This window comes from Leptopilina boulardi, unplaced genomic scaffold, assembly GCF_019393585.1.
Source record: "Leptopilina boulardi isolate dan_hultmark-lab unplaced genomic scaffold, ZJU_Lbou_2.1 LbouV2_305, whole genome shotgun sequence".
Lineage (NCBI taxonomy): Eukaryota > Metazoa > Arthropoda > Insecta > Hymenoptera > Figitidae > Leptopilina > Leptopilina boulardi.
Genome location: NW_026137869.1, coordinates 1,664,918 through 1,687,540, shown reverse-complemented (window position 1 = coordinate 1,687,540; position 22,623 = coordinate 1,664,918). Strand labels below are relative to the sequence as shown.

Sequence of the window (22,623 nt, the reverse complement as noted above, 5' to 3'; positions counted from 1 at the left end):
GAGTGTATTAGATAAAATTTTTTACTAATTCAGAGTTAAATATTCCCTTTCGTTTTTTTTTCAAATTTGGAGCATGGAAACAGAAGTTTATTCAGTTGACGAATAATTTCACATTGGCCTTTTAAAAGTCAACCGGATGATGTTTTTCGAGATAATTCAAGGTATTGTTAACAACCATATATCCCATATATATATAGTTATGCTGTCTTGTTTCTCATTATTACAATGATTACTAATATCGTTGCTAATAAGAAGTATTGCGCAACGCCATTATTACGGAACGCTTCTGACCACAAAAGGAGAGTATATATGCTGGTGATTTAGCAGTTCTCAAATTTTTGGCACCGACTCAATATAATCCTCTTTTTTTCTAGCTATAATAGCATCCACAGACATATTATATATAAATCTACACGAATATATATATCCTTTGGAAGAGCAATAGGCACAAAATGGGAATAATGGAAGGCCTCCTATATATATATATATATATACATGGAGCTCAAATTCTAATACGCACTCGTGAACCGTAATGACTACAATCATCTCACCGATTCAGTGCTATCCGATGGGTATATATCGGTAAAGTGGGCACGTCGATGTTTTCAAAACACATTTGATTGCAGGCGTTTGCGTCCAATTCGACAGATGGCTATGCCAAAAAAAAAAAAAAGAATGTCTATATAATAATAGAAATTCATTATCAATATCGATTTTAGAAAGAAATATAGAAAATGACACGAAATTATATATAAATTCGTGTTTCTTGATACAATAGGATTTGATATTTAGTGTAATCATTTAAAATCTCTTTGATTTTCGATTAGAATTTAAATAATTTCCTAGATTATTTTTTTTCACGTTTTTTTTTTCAAGAATCAAATAAATATTTATTTGATTTAAATAAATTTTTATTTAATTTAAATAAAAAATTTTATTTACGCCAAATAAATATTCTACTCTCTAAATCTGAATTAGTAAAAATGTTTACTAATTTGAAATAGTGACTCACTTTTTGCTCTCTAAATCTAAATTAGTAAAAATGTTTACTAATTCAGAAGCAAAAAATGAGTCACTAATTCAAATTAGTAAACATTTTTACTAATTCAGATTTAGAGAGTGCTTCTGAATTAGTAAAATTTTACTAACAATTAGTAAAATTTAACTAATTCAGAAGCAAAAAGTGAGTCACTAATTCAAATTAGTAAACATTTTTACTAATTCAGATTTAGAGAGTGCTTCTGAATTAGTATAATTTTACTAACAATTAGTAAAATTTAACTAATTCAGAAGCAAAAAGTGAGTCACTAATTCAAATTAGTAAACATTTTCATTAATTCATAGATTTAGAGAGTAGTATATCTGAGACAAATATATACGTTTATTTAACTCGCAAATATATATTTGGTTCGAATAAAACATTTCTCTTGGTGCTGTTCTCATATCGCTAATTTACTCGAAAATTACAGCTTCTGGTCTCTCTGTTCTTATTATTTATATTATATATATCAAAAGAAGAAATATATTTCATTAAAACGCACGCGCTCGCATTGAGATAAAAGATCTCCGCCTTTTAGTTGTGTACGCATTCGCATCGCGATCTTCTGTCATTGACATGAGGCATTTATGGCGCACGTGACAGTCATTGACACAATGACTGAATGACACATGGACCATGTCGATTACTGTCCTGCACTACACGGAGTCGAAGGAAAAAAGTTTCTATATAAGGGGGGCATGGCAGTTTACACCCATCGAGAGACCCTTGCGAATAATGAAAATGCGCCTTCTTATATGCGACCTTCCTATATATAGGATGAATATAATCGCTGCAAAAGATTTCTAGTTCACAAATCGTTATACGTACGCCTTAAAGCAACCCTATTACTATATTTTACAATCGCTATTAGAAGCACCCGCGATGGGTGGAGTTTTTTTTTTTTTTTTTTTTTTTTTAACAAAGAAGTGTCAAATGACAGGAAGGAGCGACGACACCGAACAAGAAGAAATGAAGAAGAAGAGATGTGAAGCTGCGCGTATTCGAATTTCGATTCACTTCCGGTGCAAAAGAAGAAGCTCTCATACCCTTAAAGAAAAATCAACTATGAAAACATCTTTACTCATCGCATATCTTGTTTCCTGTCATATATTATCATTATATTACAAAAGTTGTAAGAAATTAAAATAAATTGCAATTAAAAATTTTTTTTTCAAAATAAAATTTTCTTTAAAATAAAAAATAGTTTCTTTGAATTAAATAAATTTTTTTCTATCAAAGAAATTAAAACAAATTTTTCCATTAATATAGTGTCAAAGAAATAATTCTTTAATTGAAAATTTCTTTCGAAAATAACTTTTTTTTTAAATTATTTTGAATCAAAGAAATTTGTGTTTTAAAACAAAGAAAAAAGTCAAAGAAATTTATTTCTTTAAATCAACAAAAACTTTTTTTTCGGTATAATGGTATATAGTTTTAAACAATTGAAACACACTGAAAAAAAGTTTATTTGATTCAAATAATTGGTTATACTTCACCGGGAAAAAAAATTTATCTGGAACGGCAATATGTTTCTCTAGAATAGCAAAAATTTTCGCTGTTTTAGTAAAACATTTCGCTGTTTCAGTGAAAATTATCACTATTCCAGGTGAAGATTTATTTGTTTCCATAATACACAAATTGTTCTTGAAAATACAGTTTATTTAATTCAAATAAAAATTATTTGGTTCAAGTAAATACTTATTTCACAATAGCCAAGTAATCGATTATTTGAATCAAATAAATTTTTTTTTTCAGTGTATAAATCAATATATTAATATATATAAATAGTTCCAACTATAATGATTCTTTTAATTATAATAATAATATTTTTTTTTTAATTTAAGTTTGTTCAACAATTTTTTTTTTTTTTTTTTTTTTTTTTTTTGTTTGTTCAGTACAAAGTTGCGGAAAAAAAGTGTGTCACATGTTAAAACATGTTGACGCGATTGTATTGTATGCAAGCAATTTTCGGGTGACGATATATGTGACGCGTGCAGACCACGAGAGCAGCTGCAACCCCACGCCCCCGACACACCCCCAGGAGTTATGGGGGTTGGCACACGCGTTTTCAAATAAACGCGCGAACAATGCACAAAATTCTGTAACAAAATTTTCACATTGTTCTTAAACCTATTTATGTATATTTTGAGACGCACCTCTTTTTATATATATATACAATGTTATGAAAAAAAATATATAAAAAAAAAATTTTAAAATATCCAATAATTTAAATAAGGAAAAATATTTCTTTTCAAAAATTATGTATATAGAAATATTTCTTAGTAAAAAAAAAAAATATTTTTCCTCGAATGATATTGTAATTTCGTAATTCAAAAATATATATATATTGAACAAATTCAAAATTTTGAGTCAAGGAAAATTATATAGAAATTTGCAGAGTGAGAGAAAATGTTAGTACAATTGGAGGAAAGTGGAAAGTTTAAAATATCGATAAACTGATATAATGAGAAAGAAATAATTTAAACAAACAAATAAACAAAAATATCGAAATTATATTTTTACACATAATAAAGTATAAAAACTGCAGAAAGAACATATTAATTTCAAAACAAATTATTTTATCAAATATAAGTAAAAATGATTCAATTACGCGAATTTTTAACAATTTTTGTTATTTTTTCAACAATTTTCCAAACATTTGGTCAAGTACAATATTGCCGAATTTGTCATGATCACACAATGTGTATTTTTCGAGTAAGTGTGGAAAAAATCTACAAAAAAAAATTATATTTTTAAAAAATTGAACAAAACAAAAAAAAAATTACTTTTAGAATGAAAATCCAATTTGCACAGCAAAACAAGTTGGACTTAATGCTAATCAAAGAAGTGAAGTTTTAATAGCACATAATGCCTTTAGACGAAGAGTAGCTGTCGGAGGCGAAAGAAGAGGAAATCCTGGACCACAACCACGTGCTATAAATATGCCAAATATGGTATGGGTTCTAATATTTTAATTATAATTATAATTTAATATTAATATTCAATTTCATTTAATATTATAATATTTAATATTATAATTATAATTTAATATTCAATTTCATTTAATATTATAATATTTAATATTAATATTATAATTTAATTTTAATATTTAAAATTTGTCTTATACATATATCAAGGTTTGGGATCAAGAATTAGCAAACATTGCACAGAGATGGGCTAATCAATGCAGACCTGGACACGACAGATGTAGAAACGTTTGTATGTATAAAATTTAAAATTAACAAAATTTGATTTACTTCTTTCATAAAATTTAAATTTATTATAATCTTTTATTTGCAAAGATCGTTTTACTGTTGGACAAAACGTTGCTACCTTATCGAATACAGGAACATCTCATCCTGTCAATATAATTACAAGATTAGTACAATTGTGGTATGATGAAGTGGCTTTATTTGATTCAAGACAAGTTGAACGCGTCACGTAAGTCAATTAAAAAAATTTAATTAATATTAACAAAAATTATAATTTTCTTTTTGTATATATATTTTTGATAATCTTTTTATTTATAGAAATTTCGATCGAGTTGGACATTATACTCAAATGTTATGGGCAACAAGTGATAAACTTGGTTGTGGATTTTTAAATTATCAACAAGGAATTCTGAATACAGTATTACTGGTTTGCAACTATGGTCCTGCAGGCAATATTAGAAATGGCAAAATGTACGATATTCGTCGCTTTTAATAACAAAAAAAAAAGTTACTTTTTTTAAAATTTTGCTTGGACCGTTTATTTATTATTATTATTATTATTCACTCAGAAAATTTTTTTTATTGATTTAAAGAAATCTGTTTCCTTGACTTGTTTTTTGTTTCATTCAAAATAAATTTTTGCAGAAAAATTTATAAAAGTATTATTATAAATGTAAATCAAAAATAAAATAAATCGCCACTAAAAAAATCTTTGTACTATACTTGTCGAATATACTCTCTATATCTGAATCAGTCATATTTCACTGATTAGCAGTAGAAATCTACTAATTGCCAAAGCGAGAATTGAGCAACTGACAATTAGTAGAAATTTACTGATTCAATTAGTAAAATATCAGTTACTGATTGAATCAGCTCTCTTAATTTGAATCAGTGAAATTTCACTGGTGAAATAGCTAGAAGTCGGTTACTGAATCATTTAGTGAAATATTCACTGAAAAACAGTCATATATCACTGATTTCCAGTGAAAATTTCACTAACTGAATCAGTCAATCTGTATTATCGGTAATGGGTAAAACAGATTGACTGATTCATTTAGTAAAATTTTCACTGGAAATCAGTGATATATGACTGATTTTCAGTGAAAATTTCACTAAATGATTCAGTAACCGACTTCTAGCTATTTCACCAGTGAAATTTCACTGATTCAAATTAAGAGAGAGTAATATAAATATATGGCGGCGGCCAGAAAATCTACTGATTTAATAGTTAATTTTAAAGGTTATGTTATATACAAATTACTGATTTACATAAGTTATTTTCTATTGCTTATATATATTCACTAATTATATTAGTAAATTTCAAAAAATAACTGAAACTTCAGTTAAAATGAAAAGTACTGATTGAATTAGTAAAATTTCTACTGATTCAGATTTAGAGAGTATACTCTCACCATAATTTTGAAAAAGGGATATATTTTAATCGACTGTCTGTATAGATTAATAACGATAACTACAAAATAGAAGTTAAAAATGCATTTTCACCTTTATTGTATATTAAATGCAAAATTTAAAATTTTGTTCTTATGAGGAAAATTAAAAATTTTTGCACAATAAAATAATGATAGCACGAAATTGAGGAAACTGAGCATATATTTATAAAACCAATAAACAGCTGACAAAATGACAAAGAAATAATTAAACAAATACATTTAAGTATTATTTTTACACAAATAAACAAGAATATAAAAATTGACAAAAAAGTCTGTCAATTTATTTCAAAAAGTCATTTCAATAATAATAAAGAATGAAAAATGATTCAATTATACGAGGGTTTTTAACACTTTTTTTTATTTTCTCAACAATTTTGTTTTACTTCCGGTTAACAAGAATATTGCCGAATTAGCCGAGATCACACAATGTGCATTTATCAAGTACACAGAAAATTAAAAGGCATTAAAATAAACTGCAACGCTTCTTATTTTAATCCAATTTTGCTTATTTTAATCCATTTTGGTATTATAAAATAAGCAAAATTGGATTAAAATAAGAAGCGTTGCAGATTATTTTAATGCCTTTTAATTTTCTGTGAATGCAGATCAAAGAAAAGAAGTTGTAAGAATACATATAATGTATTGAGACAAAAAGAGTCGCTTCAGGACAAGAAAGACGAGGAAGACCTGGACCATAACCACGTGCTAGAAATATGCCAAATATGGTAGGATATTTTTTTTATAGAAAATTTATTTATGTGCGACTATTTTTAATTGAATTTAAATAATCTTCTAATTTAAAATAAAGGTTTAGGATCAAGAATTAGCAAATATTGCACAAAGATGGGCAAATCAGTGCAGATTTAGACACGAAAAATGGATATTTGGATATGCAAATGCTATGGGCAACAAGTGTCAGACTTGGCTGTGGATATTTGGTTTACGAAAGCCAAAATACAGTACTACTAGTTTGTAACTATGGTCCTGCGCAAGCAATTTTGTAGGTGGCAAAATGTATGACATTCGTCGTTGAATAAAAAATTAGTTACTACTATTAAATATACATCAATAATAAAATGAATATAAACAAATGTAAAACTCCTTTAATAATACCAAAGGGACAATTTTATTCAGTACAATTTCGAACTCAAAAAAATTGCACACATTCAATATTGTTTTTACTTGAGGAAAAATGTATATAGGATTTGTAAGATAATATATTTAGCACAAATATTGAGGAAACAATTTACAATGCAATATAAACAACAAACTGACACAATAAAGAAAAATATTTGTTCATTAACACAAATATAATGTAGAGTATAAATACTGACAAAAAAATAATTCTTTTGGTCAATCGATTTTTGGAAATCAATTTAAAAAATAAGTATAAAAATGATTAAATCATGGGAATTTTTAGCTCTAATTATTTTCTCGACCATTTTCCTTATTTCCGGTCAACAAGAATATTGTCAAATTTGTCGTGATCATACAATGTGCATTTATCGCGTAAGTACAAAATAAAAAAACAAAAAAAAATCTTAATGTATGTTAATTAATTTGATGTATAGAAATAAGAAATAAAAAAAATTTTTGAAGAAATTTAAAATAAAGAAAAAAAAATTCACTTTTAGAATACAAGACCAGTTTGCAGTGCAAGCCGAGTCGGACTTAATGCAGATCAAAGAAGAGAAGTTGTAACAATACATAATGTATTGAGGCAAAGAGTCGCTTCAGGAGAAGAAAGACGAGGAAGACCTGGACCACAACCACGTGCTAGAAATATGCCAAATATGGTAGGGTATTTTTTTTTCAAAATTTAGTTATCAGATTTTTTTTTATATTTAAATAATCTTTTAATTTAAAATCAAGGTTTGGGATCAAGAATTAGCAAACATTGCACAAAGATGGGCAAATCAGTGCAAATTTGGACACGACAAATGCAGAAACGTTCGTAAGTATATATATGATTCTATTTGTGGTGAAATAATTTTTTTATTTTAGGATAAAATTTTATTTGAAAAACAATTATTTTTGCAGGACGATTTGGCGTTGGGCAAAATGTTGCTATCTCATGGACATCGGGAACAACTCCTACCAATATAATAACAGGATTAGTAACTGCCTGGTATGATGAAGTAGCAGCATTTGATTCTAGACAAGTTGAACACGTCACGTAAGTAAATTTTAAAAAACAGAAAAATTTCACCTTTTTAAATCCTTGAAAAATAACCATTATAACTAATAATAGAAGACAAAATCCATATTTTTAATTTTGAAATTAATAAATACATTTTTTTTCCATTTTTATAGAAAATTCGATTTTGTTGGACATTATACCCAAATGCTATGGGCAACAAGTGTCAGACTTGGTTGTGGATATGTGGCTTATCGAGATCGAAACCAAAATGCAGTATTACTAGTTTGTAACTATGGTCCAGGAGGCAATATTGTAGGTGGCAAAATGTATGACATTCGTCATTGAATAAAAAATTAATAATAAAATAAATATAAAAAAATGTAAAACCCCTTTAATATTACCAAAGGGGACAATTTCATTCAGTGTATAATAATACAATTTCAGACTAAAAAAAAATATTTAAAATTATTTTCACTTGAGGAAAAATGTATATAGGATTTGTATGAATAATATTAGCACAAAAATTGAGGAAACATTTTACAATATAAACAACAAACTGACACTATAAACAAAAATTATCTAAATTATTATTTGTTCGTGAACACAAATAAAGTAGAGTATATAAATACTGACAAAAAATTAATTCCCTTGGTCAATCGATTGTTGGAAATCATTTTAAAGTATAAAAATGATTAAATCACGGGAATTTTTAGTTCTAATTATTTTCTCGAACATTTTCCTTATTTTTGGTCAACAAGAATATTGTCGAATTTGTCGTGATCATACAATGTGCATTTATCGCGTAAGTACGAAATAAAAAAAAAATAAATAAAAATAAATAGTTTATGTAAAAATTAATTTACTTTTTAGAATTCAAATCCGGTTTGCAGTGCAAATCAAATTGGACTTAATGCAAATCAAAAAACAGAAGTTTTAAATGTACATATTTTTCTAAGGCGACTCGTTGCTTTTGGATGGGAAAGACGTGGAAATCCTGGACCACAACCACGTGCTAGAAATATGAGAGATATGGTCCGTACAATTTAGAAAATTAATTTTTTGCAAAAAATGTGACTAATTTCAATATTTTTATAATTTTCCTTATTTCAAAAATTATAAGGTTTGGGATGATGAATTGGCAACCATTGCACAAAGATGGGCTAATCAGTGCAGTTCTTTAAATGACAAATGCAGAAACGTTCGTAAGTATATATAAATGATTAATTTTTGATAATAGATTTTACGAAAAAAAATTTTTTTTAGAACGATTCAAGGTTGGACAAAATGTTGCTATCTTATCGATAACAGGAACACCTCCTGTTAATATAATAACAAGATTAGTAATTCTATGGTATAATGAAGTAACCTTATTCGATTCTAGACAAGTTGAACGTGTCACGTAAGTCATTCAAGGACGTTACAGATTTTGAAAAATAATATTTAAAAATCTACTCTTTTAATAATGTTTTCTCTCTAAATCTGAATTAGTAAAAATGTTTACTAATTTGAATTAGTGACTCACTTTTTGCTTCTCAATTAGTAAAATTCTACTAATTATTAGTAACTTTTACTAACAATTAGTAAAATTTTACTAATTCAAATTAGTAAACATTTTTACTAATTCAGATTTAGAGAGTTGGAATCTTTAGTTGAAACTACCATTAACTATACATATAAGAGAAAACAAAATTTTAATTTTTGAAAATAATAATCATTTATAGAAATTTCGATCGAGTTGGACATTATACTCAAATGTTATGGGCAACAAGTGTGAGACTTGGCTGTGGATTTATAAATCATAAACAAGGTGAAAATAATACAGCAATATTGGTTTGCAACTATGGTCCAGCAGGGAACATTATAAATGGAAAAATGTACGATATTCTTCGTTAAAAGCAATTAATAATTACAGCTACAATTGTTTAGAATTAATACTAATCAATAAATTAAACAGATTTTGAAACTAATTTATTCCTACTGATATTTTTTAAATTAATTCCGAGTGAAAATTCAAAATTTCTCGAATCTTTAACGCAGCTATCCGTAAAATATTAAGAACCCCCGTATAGAAATTGCCCTAATAGGGCCCTAGTAGGGAATGAAACGCTAATCAGGGCCAAAATCAGGGCGACCAGAAAGTATATGGATTTCCTAATCAGGGCCACATCAGGCGCGGCGTTTCATTCCCTAATAGGGCTGCCTGATCAGGCCCCGATATGGACCCTTGCAAAATTTCTGCACGGGAAGCTACATTTGTGAATTCAAAGATGATAACAGGTCTTTTGATAAATATTGACATATCTATTCTAGCTATTCGAAAAACGAAAGGAAAAAAAAAGCAGAAAAATTCTTCAGTCCGAGGGTGGTATTAGAGTCGTCTAGCCGGGATATGGAAATATTGTCAGTAATAACAGTTCGGATGATTGTTTGCGCGATGTAACGACGAAGAGGTCGCGACGACGGTAAAATATTTTCGTGGAAATCCCTCACACTATGCGTATATATATATATATTGTGGTGCTCATTTCAAACGGGAATTAAAGAGTTTCGTAGGGCGTTACTTGAACGGGCCTATCGTTTAAGTCGGATCTCCATGCAAGATTGTTTGCCCCCGGGGGTGGTGGCTCGTTCGGAAGGCGGACTCTTTCAGGCCCCACCATTATAATCTCAAGAGTTACATATATGTACTACACCATATGTATATATATATGCGTGTATACCATAAAGATGCACACCATCTGACTACCGCCTTTCCGAAAATAAAAGCAAAAAAAATGAAACAACTCTTCTCTTCAGATTCTCGTCAAAATGGCCGCTTTATGCTACCGATACTCCCTAAAGTTCACTCTTCCCTGAAAATTACTACTCTTTCGAGAAAAAAAAAAAAATGCGCAGTATTATCTCTTTAAAAAAAAATTTATCTGTCTATTTAAAATTTTGGGGTGCGGAGATTTTTAATTTATTCATTTCACGATTTTGCATATTATTAAAGATGCAAATTGTTTATAAATTTTTATAATTCAATTTCAATAGTATTAATTAACGCACTCATTTGAAAATATAGTTATCGTTTACCAAAAATTTCCAGTAATCAATTTTTTAATTTCTCATTGAATCTCGCAAAGAGCGCAGATTCTTAGAATTTCAACTGATGATTATATTCTTAATTTGAAAAACCATATATCCCAAATGAGAATTCAAAGAAATAACGCTAATATCCAACTATTTGCGCTTGAATCAGCAACACTTTTCAGAACAATGAAGATATCATAGCAGTGATTTGATGTAATGACTCAATAAAAAAAAAGGACAAAAATGTTATACGGAAAGTGTAAAAGAAACAACATATATATATATACACTGAAAACATAAAACAAATTGCACCAAACTGACCAATCGTTAAAAATATTGCTTATTGCTCGTATATAGGTAAAAGTATACGTTCTAGATTCTCTTTTATTTTTCATTGAGACAATGACTATTACGATTACCTTTCTTCAGACTAATAATTCGTTAACGGCAATATAATATTACCAGCGTATAAAATGTCTACCGAGATTTTTTATTACATTTTCTTGAATGAACCGCGACTTTTATTTCTTTTTCTCTAAAAAAAAAAATATCTTTTAAAAGTATATAAAAAAACACATATTCCCTAAAATGAGCGAGCATTAAAAACAAAAGGATAATTTTATAAACACGAGAAATTTCACGCCTGAAAAACAGCAATTTATATATACATATATACAGGGTGATTTATAATATGTGAACAACCTCTTGTCACAGAAAACTAGACAAAATTCTAAGAGGGACTATTTGGTTAAAAATTAAAAAAAAAATTTTTACAAATTTATAAAAATAAAGATATTTTTTACGTTTTTTGGTTATCCGTAATGCATTCCGTGAAAAAACAAATGGATGACTTCCGATTGAAAGAAATGTTGTGATTGGTTAGTTTAAGAGAAAGTCACTAGAAATTTTCTTTTTTTAATTTGAAAATGTAAACAGAAAATGTTTACAAAATTATTAAATTAAAAAATTAAATGTAAAATAAAAAGTGAAGTGAGTGTAGAAAAATAACCTAAAATGGAATACCAAATGTTTTCTTCGATTTGTTTAACTCAAGGTAAGTAGAGAAAAAATAATTTAAAAAAAACATTCCAGGTTAAGTAGGGTTAACTTGTATACATTTTATAGTTAAAAAAAAATTACTAACACCTGAATAAATAATGATTTAAAACTAAATAATAAAAATAAATAAAAAAATTCATCAATTAATTAATAAATTTTATTAAAAAAAATTGATTTTTTTTTTTAAATAATAAAATCACTAATTTTATTAGATTAAAAAAGAAAAATTGATTCTGGAATGAATCTTTTGATTGATTTCAGAATAATTTTTTTGGAACGTCAAAATTTTTGTTAATTTTAATAATTACGTAAATAATTAAAAACTATGAGATTTTCCATTTTTCTATTATTTAATTGAGCGAAAAATTTTTAAAACATTTTTATCATCTTTTTAAATTTAATTAATAATAAAATTCATTAAAAAAAACGTCTGAAAAAAGCTGCCATCTATTGGCGCTTACTGTCAAACAACAAACTTTTCTAATTTTTTTTTGACAAAAAATTTTTTGTATCAAATTTTTAATTTGAAAAATAATGAATTCTCTAATTTTATTGAATTATACAAAAGAAATTGATTCTGGAATCAATTTTTGGATTGATTTCAGAATCAATTTTTTTTTTGCAAAAATTTTTTTTTGTAACGTCAAAATTTTTGTTAATTTTAATAATAACTAAAATAATTAAAAACTGTGAGTTTTTCCAATTCTTTATTAATTAATTAAGCGACAAAATTCAAAGTCATTTTTATTATCTTTTTAAATTTAATTAATAAAAAACGTCTGAAAAAAGCTGCCATCTATTGGCGCTTACTGTCAAACAACAAAATTTTTCTAATTTTTTTTTTGACAAAAAATTTTTTGTATCAAATTTTTAATTTGAAAAATAATGAATTCTCTAATTTTATTTTTTTGCAAAAATTTTTTTTTGTAACGTCAAAATTTTTGTTAATTTTAATAATAACTAAAATAATTAAAAACTGTGAGTATTTCCAATTCTCTATTAATTAATTAAGCGACAAAATTTTTAAAACATTTTTATCATCTTTTTAAATTTAATTAATAATAAAATTCATTAAAAAAAACGTCTGAAAAAAGCTGCCATCTATTGAAGCTTACTGTCAAACAACAAAATTTTTCTAATTTATTTTTGACAAAAAATTTTTTGTATCAAATTTTTAATTTGAAAAATAATGAATTCTCTAATTTTTTTTTTGCAAAAATTTTTTTTTGTAACGTCAAAATTTTTGTTAATTTTAATAATTACGTAAATAATTAAAAACTATAAGTTTTTACATTACTCTATTATTGAATTGAGCGAAAAAATTTTTAAAACATTTTTATCATCTTTTTCCCTGTTGAAAATTCCTATGTGAGAACACATATGGGATCCCATCCAGAATCTCTTGTGAGTTCTTATGTGGGTTCCCATACAGGTTCACACATAAGATCCTGTATGAAAAGGTTCCTGGGATGAACTTGCGTGAGAGCTCGCGCATGATCTTATGTCTCTGTAAAAGCAATAACACAGGATCCCATGAGGTTTCCTGTGTAGGTTCCTATATGAACAACACGATAAATAGGAACACACATGGGATCTTATCCGAGATCTTGTATGAGTTCTTACATAGGTTCTCACATATAAGAAGATTAATAGCAGCTTAATAAGATAAAAAGTCATTATTTTCCTTTCTCTGCGAAAAAAAATTTGTTTTAAATAACCTTCTTTTTAAAATTACTGAAATCTCCCGAACCATGGGCATAAAAATATCATTATTTTCTGTTCCAGGTAAAATAATAATTGTTTTTATTAACCTTCTTTTGAAAATTCCTGAAATCTTCCGAACCATGGACATAAGAAAATCATTATTTTCCATTTCCCAAGAGACAAAACTTACTTTACTTAATCTTCTTTTTCCAATTTCCGAAATCTTCTGAACCATGGGCATAAAAATCATTATTTAACATTCTCTTAAAATAAAAATCGTTTTACAAAACTTTCTTTAAAAAATGAACAAAATCTTCCGTACCATGGGCCCATAAAAATCGGTTTTTTCCAATTCCCAAAACAAAAATTTCTTTACACAACCTTCTTTTGAAAATTTCTGAAATCTTCCAAACCATGGGCGTAAAAATCATTATTTTCCATTTTCTAAAAAATAAAAATTGTTTCACAAAACCTTCTTTTTAAAATTTCCGAAATCTACCGAACCATGGGCATAAAAAGTCATTATTTTCCTTTCCCTGCGAAAAAAAATTGTTTTAAATAACCTTCTTTTTAAAATTACTGAAATCTCCCGAACCATGGGCATAAAAATATCATTATCTTCTGTTCCCCGTAAAATAATAATTGTTTTTAATAACCTTCTATTGAAAATTCCTGAAATCTTCCGAACCATGGGCATAAGAAAATCATTATTTTCCATTTCCCAAGAGACAAAACTTACTTTACTTAATCTTCTTTTTCCAATTTCCGAAATCTCCCGAACCATGGGCATAAGAAAATCATTATTTTCCATTTCCCAAGAAACAAAACTTACTTTACTTAATCTACTTCTTCCAATTTCCGAAATCTTCCGAACCATGGGCCAATAAAAATAAATATTTTTCATTTCCCGAAAAAAACATTGCTTTACATAACCTTATTTTAAAAATTTTCGAAATCTTCCGAACCATGGGCATAAAAATCATTATTTAACATTCTCTTAAAATAAAAATTGTTTTACAAAACTTTCTTTCAAAAATTTCCGAAATCTCCCGAACCATGGGCATAAAAATATCATTATTTTCTGTTCCCCGTAAAATAATAATTGTTTTTATTAACCTTCTTTTGAAAATTCCTAAAACCTTCTGAACCATGGGCATAAGAAAATCATTATTTTCCATTTCCCAAGAGACAAAACTTACTTTACTTAATCTTATTTTTCCAATTTCCGAAATCTTCCGAACCATGGGCCAATAAAAAAAAATATTTTTCATTTCCTGAAAAAAACATTGCTTTACATAACCTTATTTTGAAAATTTCCGAAATCTTCCGAACCATGGGCATAAAAAATCATTATTTTCTGTTCCCCGTAAAATAATAATTGTTTTTATTAACCTTCTTTTGAAAATTCCTGAAATCTTCCGAACCATGGGCATAAGAAAATCATTATTTTCCATTTCTCAAGAGACAAAACTTACTTTACTTAATCTTCTTTTTCCAATTTCCGAAATCTCCCGAACCATGGGCATAAAAATATCATTATTTTCTGTTCCAGGTAAAATAATAATTGTTTTTATTAACCTTCTATTGAAAATTCCTGAAATCTTCCGAACCATGGGCATAAGAAAATCATTATTTTCCATTTCCCAAGAGACAAAACTTACTTTACTTAATCTTATTTTTCCAATTTCCGAAATCTTCCGAACCATGGGCCAATAAAAATAAATATTTTTCATTTCCCGAAAAAAACATTGCTTTACATAACCATATTTTGAAAATTTCTGAAATCTTCTGAACCATGGGCATAAAAAATCATTATTTTTCATTTTCTGCGAAATAAAAATTTGTTTTAAATAACCTTCTTTTTAAAATTACTGAAATCTCCCGAACCATGGGCATAAAAATATCATTATTTTCTGTTCCCCGTAAAATAATAATTATTTTTAATAACCTTCTATTAAAAATTCCTGAAATCTTCCGAACCATGGGCATAAGAAAATCATTATTTTCCATTTCCCAAGAGACAAAACTTACTTTACTTAATCTTCTTCTTCCAATTTCCGAAATCTTCCGAACCATGGGCGAATAAAAATAAATCTTTTTCATTTCCCGAAAAAAACATTGCTTTACATAACCTTATTTTAAAAATTTCCGAAATCTTCCGAACCATGGGCATAAAAATCATTATTTAACATTCTCTTAAAATAAAAATTGTTTTACAAAACTTTCTTTCAAAAATGAACAAAATCTTCCGAACCATGGGCCCATAAAAATCGGTTTTTTCCAATTACCAAAAAAAAAATTCTTTACACAACCTTCTTTTTAAAATTACTGAAATCTCCCGAACCATGGGCATAAAAATATCATTATTTTCTGTTCCCCATAAAATAATAATTGTTTTTATTAACCTTCTTTTAAAAATTCCTGAAGTCTTCCGAACCATGGGCCCATAAAAAACGGTATTTTCCATTTCCCAAAACAAATTGTTTTACCTAAAGTTTTTCGTAAATTTTTGAAATCTTCCGAACCATGGGCATAAAAGTATCATTATTTTCTGTTCCCCGTAAAATAAGTTCAAGTGAACTTTATCCTTTAAAAGATATTAAACAGCATAAGAACTACAAGTAAATTGGTACATGTCGTCAATTAATATTTTTTCCACCTTTTCCACGTAGTATTCATCCTTCAGAACTGAATTTCTTAAAGTTGAAACAGAAATATTAAAATTTAGCCGAGTTCAAGTGAACTTTATCCTTTAAAAGATATTAAGCAGCATAAGAACTACAAGTAAATTAGTACATGTAAACAAATAATATTTTTTCCACCTTTTCCACGTAGTTTTTATCCGACAGAACAGAAATTCTAAAAGTTAAAACCAAAAAATTAAAATTTGGCAGAGTTCAAGTGAACTTTATCCGTTAAAAGCTATTAAAAAGCATAAGAACTGCAAGTAAATTAGTACATGTAGTCAAATAATATTTTTCACCTTTTCCACGAAGTTTTTATCCGACAGAACAAAATTACTCTAAGTTGACACAAGAATATTAATATTTAGCCGAGTTCAAGTGAACTTTATCCGTTAAAAGATATTAAACAGCATAAGAACTACAAATAAATTGGTACATGTAGTCAATAATTATTTTTTCCACCTTTTCCACGTAGTTTTTATCCGACAGAACAAAATTTCTCTAAGTTAAAACAAAAATATTAAAATTTGTCCGAGTTCAAGTGCACTTTATCCGTTAAAAGATATTAAGCAGCATAAGAACTACAAGTAAATTAGTACATGTAGTCCAATAATATTTTCTCCACCTTTTCCACGTAGTTTTTATCCGACAGAACAAAATTTCTTAAAGTTGAAACAGAAATATTAATATTTAGCCGAGTTCAAGTGAACTTTATCCGTTAAAAGATATTAAGCAGCATAAGAACTACAAGTAAATTAGTACATGTAGTCCAATAATATTTTCTCCACCTTTTCCACGTAGGTTTTATCCGACAGAACAAAATTTCTTAAAGTTGAAACAGAAATATTAATATTTAGCCGAGTTCAAGTGAACTTTATCCGTTAAAAGATATTAAACAGCATAAGAACTACAAATAAATTGGTACATGTAGTCAATAATTATTTTTTCCACCTTTTCCACGTAGTTTTTATCCGACAGAACAAAATTTCTTAAAGTTGAAACAGAAATATTAATATTTAGCCGAGTTCAAGTGAACTTTATCCGTTAAAAGATATTAAGCAGCATAAGAACTACAAGTAAATTAGTACATGTAGTCCAATAATATTTTCTCCACCTTTTCCACGTAGTTTTTATCCGACAAAACAAAATTTCTTAAAGTTGAAACAGAAATATTAATATTTAGCCGAGTTCAAGTGAACTTTATCCGTTAAAAGATATTAAACAGCATAAGAACTACAAATAAATTGGTACATGTAGTCAATAATTATTTTTTCCACCTTTTCCACGTAGTTTTTATCCGACAGAACAAAATTTCTCTAAGTTAAAACAAAAATATTAAAATTTGTCCGAGTTCAAGTGCACTTTATCCGTTAAAAGATATTAAACAGCATAAGAACTACAAATAAATTGGTACATGTAGTCAATAATTATTTTTTCCACCTTTTCCACGTAGTTTTTATCCGACAGAACAAAATTTCTCTAAGTTAAAACAAAAATATTAAAATTTGTCCGAGTTCAAGTGCACTTTATCCGTTAAAAGATATTAAGCAGCATAAGAACTACAAGTAAATTAGTACATGTAGTCCAATAATATTTTCTCCACCTTTTCCGCGTAGTTTTTATCCGACAGAACAAAATTTCTTAAAGTTGAAACAGAAATATTAATATTTAGCCGAGTTCAAGTGAACTTTATCCGTTAAAAGATATTAAACAGCATAAGAACTACAAATAAATTGGTACATGTAGTCAATAATTATTTTTTCCACCTTTTCCACGTAGTTTTTATCCGACAGAACAAAATTTCTCTAAGTTAAAACAAAAATATTAAAATTTGTCCGAGTTCAAGTGCACTTTATCCGTTAAAAAATATTAAACAGCATAAGAACTACAAGTAAATTAGTACATGTAGTCCAATAATATTTTCTCCACCTTTTCCACGTAGTTTTTATCCGACAGAACAAAATTTCTTAAAGTTGAAACAGAAATATTAATATTTAGCCGAGTTCAAGTGAACTTTATCCGTTAAAAGATATTAAGCAGCATAAGAACTACAAGTAAATTAGTACATGTAGTCCAATAATATTTTCTCCACCTTTTCCACGTAGTTTTTATCCGACAGAACAAAATTTCTTAAAGTTGAAACAGAAATATTAATATTTAGCCGAGTTCAAGTGAACTTTATCCGTTAAAAGATATTAAGCAGCATAAGAACTACAAGTAAATTAGTACATGTAGTCCAATAATATTTTCTCCACCTTTTCCACGTAGTTTTTATCCGACAGAACAAAATTTCTTAAAGTTGAAACAGAAATATTAATATTTAGCCGAGTTCAAGTGAACTTTATCCGTTAAAAGATATTAAACAGCATAAGAACTACAAATAAATTGGTACATGTAGTCAATAATTATTTTTTCCACCTTTTCCACGTAGTTTTTATCCGACAGAACAAAATTTCTCTAAGTTAAAACAAAAATATTAAAATTTGTCCGAGTTCAAGTGCACTTTATCCGTTAAAAGATATTAAACAGCATAAGAACTACAAATAAATTGGTACATGTAGTCAATAATTATTTTTTCCACCTTTTCCACGTAGTTTTTATCCGACAGAACAAAATTTCTCTAAGTTAAAACAAAAATATTAAAATTTGTCCGAGTTCAAGTGCACTTTATCCGTTAAAAGATATTAAGCAGCATAAGAACTACAAGTAAATTAGTACATGTAGTCCAATAATATTTTCTCCACCTTTTCCACGTAGTTTTTATCCGACAGAACAAAATTTCTTAAAGTTGAAACAGAAATATTAATATTTAGCCGAGTTCAAGTGAACTTTATCCGTTAAAAGATATTAAGCAGCATAAGAACTACAAGTAAATTAGTACATGTAGTCCAATAATATTTTCTCCACCTTTTCCACGTAGTTTTTATCCGACAGAACAAAATTTCTTAAAGTTGAAACAGAAATATTAATATTTAGCCGAGTTCAAGTGAACTTTATCCGTTAAAAGATATTAAGCAGCATAAGAACTACAAGTAAATTAGTACATGTAGTCCAATAATATTTTCTCCACCTTTTCCACGTAGTTTTTATCCGACAGAACAAAATTTCTTAAAGTTGAAACAGAAATATTAATATTTAGCCGAGTTCAAGTGAACTTTATCCGTTAAAAGATATTAAACAGCATAAGAACTACAAATAAATTGGTACATGTAGTCAATAATTATTTTTTCCACCTTTTCCACGTAGTTTTTATCCGACAGAACAAAATTTCTCTAAGTTAAAACAAAAATATTAAAATTTGTCCGAGTTCAAGTGCACTTTATCCGTTAAAAGATATTAAACAGCATAAGAACTACAAATAAATTGGTACATGTAGTCAATAATTATTTTTTCCACCTTTTCCACGTAGTTTTTATCCGACAGAACAAAATTTCTCTAAGTTAAAACAAAAATATTAAAATTTGTCCGAGTTCAAGTGCACTTTATCCGTTAAAAGATATTAAGCAGCATAAGAACTACAAGTAAATTAGTACATGTAGTCCAATAATATTTTCTCCACCTTTTCCACGTAGTTTTTATCCGACAGAACAAAATTTCTTAAAGTTGAAACAGAAATATTAATATTTAGCCGAGTTCAAGTGCACTTTATCCGTTAAAAGATATTAAACAGCATAAGAACTACAAATAAATTGGTACATGTAGTCAATAATTATTTTTTCCACCTTTTCCACGTAGTTTTTATCCGACAGAACAAAATTTCTCTAAGTTAAAACAAAAATATTAAAATTTGTCCGAGTTCAAGTGCACTTTATCCGTTAAAAGATATTAAGCAGCATAAGAACTACAAGTAAATTAGTACATGTAGTCCAATAATATTTTCTCCACCTTTTCCACGTAGTTTTTATCCGACAGAACAAAATTTCTTAAAGTTGAAACAGAAATATTAATATTTAGCCGAGTTCAAGTGAACTTTATCCGTTAAAAGATATTAAACAGCATAAGAACTACAAATAAATTGGTACATGTAGTCAATAATTATTTTTTCCACCTTTTCCACGTAGTTTTTATCCGACAGAACAAAATTTCTCTAAGTTAAAACAAAAATATTAAAATTTGTCCGAGTTCAAGTGCACTTTATCCGTTAAAAAATATTAAACAGCATAAGAACTACAAGTAAATTAGTACATGTAGTCCAATAATATTTTCTCCACCTTTTCCACGTAGTTTTTATCCGACAGAACAAAATTTCTTAAAGTTGAAACAGAAATATTAATATTTAGCCGAGTTCAAGTGAACTTTATCCGTTAAAAGATATTAAGCAGCATAAGAACTACAAGTAAATTAGTACATGTAGTCCAATAATATTTTCTCCACCTTTTCCACGTAGTTTTTATCCGACAGAACAAAATTTCTTAAAGTTGAAACAGAAATATTAATATTTAGCCGAGTTCAAGTGAACTTTATCCGTTAAAAGATATTAAACAGCATAAGAACTACACATAAATTGGTACATGTAGTCAATAATTATTTTTTCCACCTTTTCCACGTAGTTTTTATCCGACAGAACAAAATTTCTCTAAGTTAAAACAAAAATATTAAAATTTGTCCGAGTTCAAGTGCACTTTATCCGTTAAAAGATATTAAACAGCATAAGAACTACAAATAAATTGGTACATGTAGTCAATAATTATTTTTTCCACCTTTTCCACGTAGTTTTTATCCGACAGAACAAAATTTCTTAAAGTTGAAACAGAAATATTAATATTTAGCCGAGTTCAAGTGAACTTTATCCGTTAAAAGATATTAAGCAGCATAAGAACTACAAGTAAATTGGTACATGTAGTCAATAATTATTTTTTCCACCTTTTCCACGTAGTTTTTATCCGACAGAACAAAATTTCTTAAAGTTGAAACAGAAATATTAATATTTAGCCGAGTTCAAGTGAACTTTATCCGTTAAAAGATATTAAACAGCATAAGAACTACAAATAAATTGGTACATGTAGTCAATAATTATTTTTTCCACCTTTTCCACGTAGTTTTTATCCGACAGAACAAAATTTCTTAAAGTTGAAACAGAAATATTAATATTTAGCCGAGTTCAAGTGAACTTTATCCGTTAAAAGATATTAAGCAGCATAAGAACTACAAGTAAATTAGTACATGTAGTCCAATAATATTTTCTCCACCTTTTCCACGTAGTTTTTATCCGACAGAACAAAATTTCTTAAAGTTGAAACAGAAATATTAATATTTAGCCGAGTTCAAGTGAACTTTATCCGTTAAAAGATATTAAACAGCATAAGAACTACAAATAAATTGGTACATGTAGTCAATAATTATTTTTTCCACCTTTTCCACGTAGTTTTTATCCGACAGAACAAAATTTCTTAAAGTTGAAACAGAAATATTAATATTTAGCCGAGTTCAAGTGAACTTTATCCGTTAAAAGATATTAAGCAGCATAAGAACTACAAGTAAATTAGTACATGTAGTCCAATAATATTTTCTCCACCTTTTCCACGTAGTTTTTATCCGACAGAACAAAATTTCTTAAAGTTGAAACAGAAATATTAATATTTAGCCGAGTTCAAGTGAACTTTATCCGTTAAAAGATATTAAGCAGCATAAGAACTACAAGTAAATTAGTACATGTAGTCCAATAATATTTTCTCCACCTTTTCCACGTAGTTTTTATCCGACAGAACAAAATTTCTTAAAGTTGAAACAGAAATATTAATATTTAGCCGAGTTCAAGTGAACTTTATCCGTTAAAAGATATTAAACAGCATAAGAACTACACATAAATTGGTACATGTAGTCAATAATTATTTTTTCCACCTTTTCCACGTAGTTTTTATCCGACAGAACAAAATTTCTCTAAGTTGAAACAGAAATATTAAAATTTAGTCCGAGTTCAAGTGCACTTTATCCGTTAAAAGATATTAAGCAGCATAAGAACTACAAGTAAATTAGTACATGTAGTCCAATAATATTTTCTCCACCTTTTCCACGTAGTTTTTATCCGACAGAACAAAATTTCTTAAAGTTGAAACAGAAATATTAATATTTAGCCGAGTTCAAGTGAACTTTATCCGTTAAAAGATATTAAACAGCATAAGAACTACAAATAAATTGGTACATGTAGTCAATAATTATTTTTTCCACCTTTTCCACGTAGTTTTTATCCGACAGAACAAAATTTCTCTAAGTTAAAACAAAAATATTAAAATTTGTCCGAGTTCAAGTGCACTTTATCCGT

The 22,623-nt window shown here is 27.6% G+C and overlaps 3 protein-coding genes across 3 annotated transcripts; all 3 read left to right on the top strand.

Annotated features, from left to right (window-relative positions):
• Positions 1–3,739: 3,739 nt before the first annotated feature.
• Positions 3,740–4,792, top strand: LOC127283043 (venom allergen 3 homolog). The gene is made up of 5 exons (XM_051307696.1): positions 3,740–3,754; positions 3,832–3,993; positions 4,177–4,258; positions 4,342–4,480; positions 4,570–4,792. Exons 1-5 carry the CDS (start codon positions 3,740–3,742, stop codon positions 4,742–4,744), a joined length of 573 nt encoding a protein of 190 aa, XP_051163653.1. The 3' UTR covers positions 4,745–4,792.
• A 2,270-nt stretch (positions 4,793–7,062) lies between these two features.
• Positions 7,063–8,370, top strand: LOC127283073 (venom allergen 3-like). Its single transcript, XM_051307738.1, has 5 exons — positions 7,063–7,211; positions 7,337–7,498; positions 7,575–7,656; positions 7,743–7,878; positions 8,016–8,370. The coding sequence occupies exons 1-5, from the start codon at positions 7,098–7,100 to the stop codon at positions 8,185–8,187; spliced, it is 666 nt and encodes a 221-aa protein (XP_051163695.1). The 5' UTR covers positions 7,063–7,097; the 3' UTR covers positions 8,188–8,370.
• Positions 8,371–8,504: 134 nt separating this feature from the next.
• Positions 8,505–9,809, top strand: LOC127283072 (venom allergen 5-like). The gene is made up of 5 exons (XM_051307737.1): positions 8,505–8,644; positions 8,713–8,874; positions 8,963–9,044; positions 9,106–9,241; positions 9,564–9,809. The coding sequence occupies exons 1-5, from the start codon at positions 8,531–8,533 to the stop codon at positions 9,733–9,735; spliced, it is 666 nt and encodes a 221-aa protein (XP_051163694.1). The 5' UTR covers positions 8,505–8,530; the 3' UTR covers positions 9,736–9,809.
• Positions 9,810–22,623: the final 12,814 nt, after the last annotated feature.

Excerpts from the sequence above, each read along its gene's own strand:
- LOC127283073 (XM_051307738.1), top strand. The coding sequence starts at position 7,098 with ATGATTAAATCATGGGAATTTTTAGCTCTAATTATTTTCTCGACCATT. Across the intron at positions 7,499-7,574 it reads CTAGAAATATGCCAAATATG|GTTTGGGATCAAGAATTAGC; the intron begins GTAGGGTATTTT and ends TTTAAAATCAAG. Across the intron at positions 7,879-8,015 it reads AGACAAGTTGAACACGTCAC|AAAATTCGATTTTGTTGGAC; the intron begins GTAAGTAAATTT and ends CCATTTTTATAG.
- LOC127283043 (XM_051307696.1), top strand. Across the intron at positions 3,994-4,176 it reads CTATAAATATGCCAAATATG|GTTTGGGATCAAGAATTAGC; the intron begins GTATGGGTTCTA and ends ACATATATCAAG. Across the intron at positions 4,259-4,341 it reads CGACAGATGTAGAAACGTTT|ATCGTTTTACTGTTGGACAA; the intron begins GTATGTATAAAA and ends TTATTTGCAAAG.
- LOC127283072 (XM_051307737.1), top strand. The coding sequence starts at position 8,531 with ATGATTAAATCACGGGAATTTTTAGTTCTAATTATTTTCTCGAACATT. Across the intron at positions 8,875-8,962 it reads CTAGAAATATGAGAGATATG|GTTTGGGATGATGAATTGGC; the intron begins GTCCGTACAATT and ends AAAAATTATAAG. Across the intron at positions 9,242-9,563 it reads AGACAAGTTGAACGTGTCAC|AAATTTCGATCGAGTTGGAC; the intron begins GTAAGTCATTCA and ends AATCATTTATAG.